The sequence below is a fragment of the Leucoraja erinacea genome, unplaced genomic scaffold, assembly GCF_028641065.1.
Source record: "Leucoraja erinacea ecotype New England unplaced genomic scaffold, Leri_hhj_1 Leri_813S, whole genome shotgun sequence".
Taxonomy (NCBI): Eukaryota; Metazoa; Chordata; class Chondrichthyes; order Rajiformes; family Rajidae; genus Leucoraja; species Leucoraja erinaceus.
Window position 1 is genome coordinate 59,189 of NW_026576744.1, and position 9,437 is coordinate 68,625.

The 9,437-nt window shown below is 56.2% G+C and overlaps 1 protein-coding gene across 1 annotated transcript; it reads right to left on the bottom strand.

Moving 5' to 3' along the window:
• Positions 1-1,909: 1,909 nt before the first annotated feature.
• On the bottom strand, positions 1,910-9,235 carry LOC129694826 (serine/threonine-protein kinase TNNI3K-like; the record flags this gene model as incomplete). Its single annotated transcript, XM_055631587.1, has 6 exons — positions 1,910-2,040; positions 3,047-3,185; positions 4,377-4,429; positions 6,250-6,302; positions 8,098-8,202; positions 9,041-9,235. Coding segments are annotated over 6 exons (676 nt in total), but the record flags the coding sequence as incomplete, so codon positions are not given.
• Between the last annotated feature and the right edge of the window lie 202 nt (positions 9,236-9,437).

A 9,437-nucleotide genomic window follows, 5' to 3' on the forward strand; every position in this document is an offset into this window, starting at 1 on the left:
GAGAGGCAACAGATGGGAGATGGGACTTGACTGCGTTCAATAATTCAGGGGCTGCTGATGATTTGAAGCTCGTGATCACTGAAGCTGAGACTCACAAAGGGAACTGTTCAATCAGCTGTGTCAATGTTCATAGCAGTGACAGGAGCAGAATTAGGCCATTCGGCCCATCAAGTCAACTATGCCATTCAGTCATGGCTGATCTAATTCTCTCCCTCCTCACCCCATTCCTCTTTTTAGACGGATGAGAGGATACCTTATTGAAACATATAAGATTATTAAGGGTTTCGACACGCTAGAGGCAGGAAATATGTTCTCGATGTTGGGGGAGTCCAGAACCAGGGGCCACAGTTTAAGAATAAGGGGTAAGTTATTAAGAACAGAGACAGGGAAACATTTTTTCTCACAGAGACTTGTGAGTCTGTGGAATTCTCTGCCTCAGAGGGCGGTGGAGGCCGGTTCTCTGGATACTTTCAAGAGAGAGCTAGATAGGGCTTTTAAGGATTGTGGAGTCAGGGGATATGGGGAGAAGGCAGGAACAGGGTACTGATTGGGGATGATCAGCCATGATCATGGTTATGGTATAATGTGGATAAATGTGAGGTTATCCACTTTGGTGGCAAAAACAGGAAAGCAGACTATTATCTGAATGGTGGCCGATTAGGAAAAGGGGAGATGCAACGAGACCTGGGTGTCATGGTACACCAGTCATTGAAAGTAGGCATGCAGGTGTAGCAGGCAGTGAAGAAAGCGAATGGTATGTTAGCATTGACAGCAAAAGGATTTGAGTATAGGAGCAGGGAGGTTCTACTGTTGATGTACAGGGTCTTGGTGAGACCACACCTGGAGTATTGCATACAGTTTTGGTCTCCTAATCTGAGGAAGGACATTATTGCCATAGAGGGAGTACAGAGAAGGTTCACCAGGCTGATTCCTGGGATGGCAGGACTTTCATATGAAGAAAGACTGGATAGACTCGGCTTGTACTCACTAGAATTTAGAAGATTGAGGGGGGATCTTATAGAAACTTACAACATTCTTAAGGAGTTGGACAGGCTAGATGCAGGAAGATTGTTCCCGATGTTGGGGAAGTCCAGAACAAGGGGTCACAGTTTAAGGATAAGGGGGAAATCCTTCAGGACCGAGATGAGAAAAACATTTTTCACACAGAGAGTGGTGAATCAGTGGAATTCTCTGCCACAGAAGGTAGTTGAGGCCAATTCATTGGCTATATTTAAGAGGTGGCCCTTGTGGCTAAAGGGATCAGGGGGTATGGAGAGAAGGCAGGTACAGGATACTGATTGTGGGATGATCAGCCATGATCATATTGAATGGCGGTGCAGGTTCTAAGGGCCGAATGGTCTACTCCTGCACCTATTGTCTACTGTCCTGCCCTCTCCCCAGTATTTTGTATCTAGCTTCGATTTGCAGTTGTTTCCCACACATCTTTGGAGCGCAGAAGGTTCAGGGGGGACTTGATAGAGGTTTTTAAAATGATGAGAGGGATAGACAGAGTTGACGTGGAAAAGCTTTTCCCACTGAGAGTAGGGAAGATTCAAACAAGGGGACATGACTTGAGAATTAAGGGACTGAAGTTTAGGGGTAACATGAGGGGGAACTTGTTTACTCAGAGAGTGGTAGCTGTGTGGAATGAGCTTCCAGTGAAGGTGGTGGAGGCAGGTTCGTTTTTATCATTTAAAAATAAATTGGATAGTTATATGGGCGGGAAGGGAATGGAGGGTTATGGTCTGAGCGCAGGTATATGGGACTAGGGGAGATTATGTGTTTGGCACGGACTAGAAGGGTCGAGATGGCCTGTTTCCGTGCTGTAGTTGTTATATGGTTATATAGTTTATAGTCTTCGCTGACTGGTTAGCGCGTATCTTTTCACTGTACCTCGGTACAGGTGACACTAATGTGAGCGGTCACTCACCTCTGGGCAGGCGTTCCACCCTCTCATCAGCAGCGAGGAGATGGGCTTGGGGATGGAGTATCCGACCGGTGGGCGTACATGATGGTACGCCATGTCGGCAGCTGCTGCAGCTACAGGGGCAACGGAGAGCATTAGACCATCAGACATCCTCGTACACACCCACACCGCTGTGACTCCACTCCAACTGATTCACCGCACACCGCAGATGCTGGAATCCCGAGTGAAACAGAAAAGCGCCGCAGGGACATCTGGCGGAGCTCCTGCCGCACAGCTGCAGGTTCGATCCTGACCTCGGGCGCTGTCTGCGTGGAGTTTGCATGTTCTCCCTGTGACTGCGTGGGGTTTTTCCCGGGTGCGTTACAGGGAATGAAATACCGCTGGGTTGTGAGGGGAAGATAGACCAGCCGTGATTGGATGGCGGAATGGACTTGGTGGGTTGAATGGCCTAATGCTGCTCATAGAACCTAACATGAGCTCAGTACTTGCGGCACCTGTGGACAGGATCGAACCTGGGCTCTCCTCATTTTGTCTCGGATTGTCAGCATCAGTGGTTTGTAACGTTACAGATTTCCCCCTCCCCCTCCCCCAGAGGCGTCTGTCTGTCTTACTGTCCCCTCTCCTCCCCCCCCACCCCTTCCCTCCCTCCTCTCCCCTCTCCTCCCCTCCCTCCTCTCTCCTTCCCCCCACCCCTCCCTCCCTCCCCTCCCCTCTCTCCTCCCCTCCCCTCCCACCTCTCCCTCCCCTCCTCCCACCCCCCCCCTCCCCTCCCCTCCCCCCCACCCCTTCCCTCTCCTCCCAACCCCCACCCCCTCCCCTCTCACCTCTCTCCTCCCCTCTCCATCCCCCCACCCCTCTCCCCTCCCCTCAACCTCCCCCCCTCTCCCCTCCCCTCTCCATCCCCCCACCCTCTCCCCCCACCCTCTCCCCTCCCCTCCCCCCCCCCCTCTCCCCTCCCCTCCACCTCTCTCCTCCCCAGCTCCATCCCCCCACCCCCCCCCCCCCCACCCTCTCCCTCCCCTTTCCATCCCCCCACCCTCTCTCCTCCCTTCTCCCCCTCTCCACTCCCCCCTGCCCCCCCCAGATCTGGTTATCTGTCCCGTCCCGTCCCACACTGACCGGGTTTTGAGATGTGCGAAGGGTATTTCCCCCGCTCAGCAGCTCCCACAGACACAGCGCGTAGCTGAACACATCGGCCTATGGGGATGGTGTAGCGCGTACACTGGGTGAAAATCTCAGGCGCCATCCACCGCAGGTTCTGGTGGGACACACGGAGCCCGTCACCCCGCAGATGCTGCCTCCCCGAGATAAACACCGACAAGGGGAGAGGGGGGGGGGATGGGGAAGGTGTTTCGGGGGGTTCGGGAGGTTTGGGGGACGGTGGGGCGGTTGGGGGAGGGGGGGGGGGGGTGTGGGGGGGGTTTCGGGGGGGTGGGGCGGGGGGTTCGGTGGGGGGGGGGGGTGGGGGGGGTTCGGTGGGGGGGGGGGGGGGTTCGGGGTGGGGGGGGGGTTCGGTGTTGGGGGGGGGTTCGGTGGTGGGGGGGGGTCGGTGTGGGGGGGGGGTGGGGGTGGGGGGGTTAGGTGGAGGTTCGGTGGGGGTGGGGGGGGTTCGGTGAGGGGGGGGTCGGTGGGGGTGGGGGTTCGGTGCGGGGGGGGGGTTAGGTGGGGGGGGGGGGGGGGGGGGTTCGGGGGTGTGGGGGGGGGGGGGGGGGTTCGGTGGGGGTGGGGGGGGGGTTCGGTGTGGGGGGGGAGGGGGGGGGGGGGGTTCGGTGGGGGGGGGGGGTTCGGTGGGGGTGGGGTGGGGGGTTCGGTGGGGGGGGGGTTCGGTGGGGGGGTTGGGGAGGGGGTTCGGTGTGGGGGGGGGTTCGGGTGGGGGGGGGTTCGTGTGGGGGTGGGGGGGGTTCGGTGGGGGGGGGGGGGTTCGGTGTGGGGGGTTCGGTGGGGGTGGGGGGGGGGTTCGGTGTGGGGGGGGTTCGGGTGTGGGGGGGGGGTTCGGTGGGGGGGGGTTCGGGTGGGGGGGTTCGGTGTGGGGGGGGTTCGGTGGGTGGGGGGGTTCGGTGTGGGGGGGGGGGGTTCGGTGGGGGGGGGGGGGGGGTTCGGTTGTGGGGGGGGTTCGGGTGGGGGGGGGGGGGTTCGGTGTGGGGGGGGGGGGTTCGGTGGGGGGGGGTTCGTGTGGGGGTGGGGGGGGTTCGGTGTGGGGGGGGGGGGGGGTCGGGGGGGGGGGTTCGGTGGGGGGGGGTTCGGGGGGGGGTTCGGTGTGGGGGGGGTTCGGTGTGGGGGGGGTTCGGGTGGGGGGGGGGGTTCGGTGGGGGGGGGGGGGGGTTCGGTGGGGGGGGGTTCGGTGGGGGGGTTCGGTGTGGGGGGGGTTCGGTGTGGGGGGGGGGTACGGTGGGGGGGGGGGGGGGAGGTTCGGTGGGCGGGGGGGGGGGGGGGGGGTACGGGCTCCTACCCCGGGCTGCTTGGTCATGTTATCTTCATCCATTGACAGCAGGAACCTGGACTCTGTAACAGGAGACACCTGTCAGTGAACAACTCTCTACATCGTGAGTTTAAGTGACATCAGAATAAATGTGGAGGAAACAAGTGCAGGAGCTGGTCACAGCCTCGGAATTAAAGGATGTTACATTAGGAAGGAGATGAGGAGGAATTTCTTTAGCCAGAGGGTGGTGAATCTGTGGAATTCTTTGCCACAGACGGCTGTGGAGGCCACAAGTCAGTGGGTATATTTAAGGCAGAGATAGATAGATTGTTGATTAGGGGTCATGGGGAGAAGGCAGGAGAATGGGGTTAGGAGGGAGAGATAGATCAGCCACGATTGAATGGCGGAGTGGACTTGATGGGCCGAATGGTCTGATTCTACTCGTATCACATGACATTATGACAAAATGCTGTGTCTGTCTGTCATATGCCAGAGATGAGTGAATCTACAGCGCTGAAACAGGCCCTTCGGCCCATCACAGCCATGCTGGCCAGCATGATATTCTCTATTACTCTGGCCCGGAGGGTGTGGAGGCCGGATCACTGGGGGTTTAAAGAGGAGGGAGGGAAATGTGTGAAAGATGGGGGGGATGGAGGGCGATGGGGAACTGGCACAGAAGAGGAGATGAGGCCTGGGGCAGATCAACCCTGATCACGGTGGGGCGGGACAAGCTGGATGGGCCGAGTGGCCTCCTGGTCCAGTTATCCTGCATCACTATGTTCCCATTCAACACTAAAGATATCTGCCTTCTATCAGTTCCGAGCCATGCAGGATACAGTGTCATAGAGTGATACAGTGTGGAAACAGGCCCTTCAGCCCAACTTGCTCATACTAGCCAACAACGCCCCATCTACACTAGTCCCACCTGCCTGCGTTTGGCCCATATCCCTCTAAACCTGTCCTATCCATGTACCTGTCTAAATGTATTTAAAATGTAGGGATAGTCGCGGCCTCAACTACCAGCTCGTTCCATACACCCAGCCCCACAGGGACGGCACGGTGGTGCAGCGGGTAGAGCTGCTGCCTCACAGCGCCAGGGGCCCGGGTTCCATCCTAACTACGGGCGCTGTCTGTGTGGAGTTTGTACGTCCTCCCCGTGACCTGCGTGGGTTTTCTCCGGGTGCTCCGGTTTCCTCCCACACTCCAGGTTTGTAGGTTAATTGGCTTGGGTATAAATGTAAATTGTCCCCAGTGTGTGTAGGATGGTATCAGTGTGTGGGGATCGCTGGTCGGAGCGGACATGGTGGGCCTGTTTTCACGTTGTATCTCTAAACTAAACTAATCTGTGGAATTCTTTGCCACAGAAGGCGGTGGAGGCCAAGTCAATGGCTTTTCCAAGTCAATGGCCAAGTCAAAAGCTTTTCCCATTGAGAGTAGGGAAGATTCAAACAAGGGGACATGACTTGAGAATTAAGGGACTGAAGTTTAGGGGTAACATGAGGGGGAACTTCTTTACACAGAGAGTGGTAGCTGTGTGGAATGAGCTTCCAGTGAAGGTGGTGGAGGCAGGTTCGTTTTTTATCATTTAAAAATAAATTGGATAGTTATATGGATGGGAAAGGAATGGAGGGTTATGGTCTGAGCACAGGTATATGGGACTAGGGGAGAATACGTGTTCGGCACGGACTAGAAGGGTCGAGATGGCCTGTTTCCGTGTTGTAATTGTTATATGGTTATAATGGGTATTTATTTAAGGCAGATTGTTGATTAGTGCGGGTGTCAGGGGTTATGGGGAGAAGGCAGGAGAATGGGGTTAGGAGGGAGAGATAGATCAGCCGTGATTGAATGGCGGAGTAGACTGGATGGGCCGAATGGCCTAATTCTGCCCGCGCAACGTCCAAACCTCCAAAGTCGGCCACCACTGCATGTCCATCTTCGTAAAGCAAGATGTTGTGGCTGGGAGAGGGAAAGACAACAGGTTTGTTAGTCGGCAGACTTTACACCTTAGAGATATGTTGCGTGGTTATTATTTTTTACTCATGTTTTATGTCTTTTAATTTATTGTTGTATTTCGTATGTAATTTTTGCGCTTTATGTGAGCTGTTATGTTCTGTTATGTTGTCTGTTTATGATGTCTTGTTTATTCTTCTGTACAGCACTTTGGTCAACATTGGTTGTCTTAAAGTGCTTAACAAATAAAGTTGAATTGGATTGGATGTTGTCATAGAAACATAGAAATTAGGTGCGGGAGTAGAGGCCATTCGGCCCTTCGAGCCTGCACCGCCATTCTATATGATCATGGCTGATCATCCAACTCAGTATCCCGTACCTGCCTTCTCTCCGTACCCCCTGATCCCTTTAGCCACAAGGGCCACATCTAACCCTCTTAAATATAGCCAATGAACTAGCCTCAACTACCCTCTGTGGCAGAGAGTTCCAGAGATTCACCACTCTCTGTGTGAAAAAAGTTCTTCTCATCTCGGTTTTAAAGGATTTCCCCCTTATCCTTAAGCTGTGACCCCTTGTCCTGAACTTCCCCAACATCGGGAACAATCTTCCTGCATCTAACCTGTCCAACCCCTTAAGAATTTTGTAAGTTTCTATAAGATCCCCTCTCAGTCTCCTAAATTCTAGAGAGTATAAACCAAATCTATCCAGTCTTTCTTCATAAGACAGTCCTGACATCCCAGGAATCAGTCAGGTGAACCTTCTCTGCACTCCCTCTATGGCAAGAATGTCCTTCCTCGGATTTGGAGACCTCAGATTTGTCATTGTGGAAAGGGTAGAGAGAAGATTTACAAGGACGTTGACACAAGTTCACAAGCCTGAAGAAGGGTCTCGACCCGAAACATCACCCGTTCCTTCTCTCCAGTATTTCCCGCTGAGTTACTCCAGCACTCTGTGTCCACCTTCATAAGTGATGAGTTATTGTTTAAGAAGGAACTGCAGATGCTGGAAAATCGAAGGTAGACAAAAGTGCTGGAGAAACTCAGCGGGTGCAGCAGCATCTATGGAGCGAAGGAAATAGTCAACGTTTCGGGACAAAACCTTTCTTCAGACTGGACTAGAGGGTGTGAGCTATAGGGAGAGGTTGAGTAGGCTGGGTCTCTATTCCATGGAGCGCAGGAGGATGAGGGGGGATCTTATAGAGGTGTACAAAATCATGAGAGGAATAGATCGGGTAGATGCACAGAGTCTCTTGCCCAGAGTAGGGGAATCGAGGACCAGAGGACACAGGTTCAAGGTGAAGGGGAATAGATTTAATAGGAATCTGAGGGGTGACTTTTTCACACAGAGGGTGGTGGGTGAATGGAACGAGCTGCCAGAGGAGGTAGTTGAGGCTGGGACTATCCCATTGTTTGATAAACAGTTAGACAGGTGCATGGATAGGACATATTTAGAAGGATATGGACCAAACGCAGGTAGGTGGGACTAGTGAGTTGAAACAGGCCCTTCAGCCCATTGAGTCCGTGGCAACCAGCGATCCCCGCACACTAACACTATCCCACACACACTTGGGGCAACATATAAATATACCACAGCCAATGCACCACAAACCTGCACGTCTTTGGAGTGTGGGAGGAAACCGGAGCACCCGGAGAAAACCCACGCAGGTCACAGGGAGAACGTGCAAACTCCATACAGACAGCACCTGTGGTCAGGATCGACTGTCCCCCTGTCTCACCACATCCCCCTCAGTCCCACACTACCCCTCCCCCCCCCACCCTGGTACCTGCCCAGGTGAGCGTACCTGTTGAGGTCGCGATGTATGATTGGCTGGGTCAGGTTGTGCAGGTACTCCATGCCCTTGGCCACGTCTATGGCGATGATCAACTTGGACTGGAGATCGATGATCCTGCCGGTGGGATGGGCGGGGGGGGGGAGTGGGGGAGGGGAGGGGAGTGGGTGGGGTGCGAGGGGGAGTGGAGGGGAGGGGGGTGGAGGGGAGGGGAGGGGGAGGGGCGATGGGGAAGGGGAGGGGATGGGATGGGAGGGGAGGGAGAGGGGGGTGTGGTGGTGGGAGGGGAGGGGAGGGGGTGGGGAGGGGAGGGGATGGGAGTGGAGGGGAGTGGAGGGGGAGGGGGGAGAGGGGTGGGGAGGGGAGGGGTGGGGAGGGGTGGGGAGGGAGGGGATGGGAGGGGGGGTGAGGTGAGGGGAGGGGAGTGGAGGGGGAGTGGAGGGGAAGGGGAGAGGGGGGAGGGGAGGGGGGAGGGGGGGGGGGTGGGGAGGGGTGGGGAGGGGGAGGAGGAGGGAGGGGAGTGGGAAGGAGTGGGAGGGGAGGGGATGGGAGTGGAGGGGAGTCCTGGAGGGGGAGGGGAGGGGGTGGGAGGGGAGGGGTGAGGGGTAGGGGGGGGGGGGTGGGGAGGGGAGGGGGATGGAAGGGGAGGGGAGGGGAGGGGGAACGGGGGGGGAGGGGGGGGAGAGGAGGGGAGGGGTGGGGAGGGGTGGGGAAGGGGAGGGGATGGAAGGGGAGGGGAGAGGAGGGGAGGGGAGGGGGACATGGAGCAAAGATTAGATGGGAAAATCCATCAAATGGTCTCGATGGCTCCCTTCCCCAATCTCCCCCCACCCCCACTCCCTCCCCCCTCATTCTCTGAAGGAACTGAAAATTGGTCCATAGGGCTGGCAGGGGTTCTGTGGGCCGAATGGCCTGGAGCTGGCTGTAACGTGGGGGGTGAGGGCGGGGGAGGCACCTCTTTTGTTCGTGGAGCAGTGAGAAGAGGGACCCTCCAGAGATGTACTGAGTGACGATGGCGAATTGGCTGGGGTCGTTGAGGCAAGCTCCCACAAACTGGATCACACACGGGTGGTTGAGGCGACAGAGTATCGACACCTCGCGACAGAACATGTCCACGTCTGACTTGGAGCAGAAGGTGTTTGCTCGATACCTGCACGGGACCAAACACACACAGTTACACACAGTCACATAGACAACTGGTGCAGGAGGAGGCCATTCAGCCCTTCCAGCCAGCACCACCATTCAATGTGATCATGGCTGATCATCCACAATCAGTTCCCCGTTCCTGCCTTCTCCCCATATCCCTTGATTCCGTTAGCCCTAAGAGCTAAATCTAACTCTCTCTTGAAAAC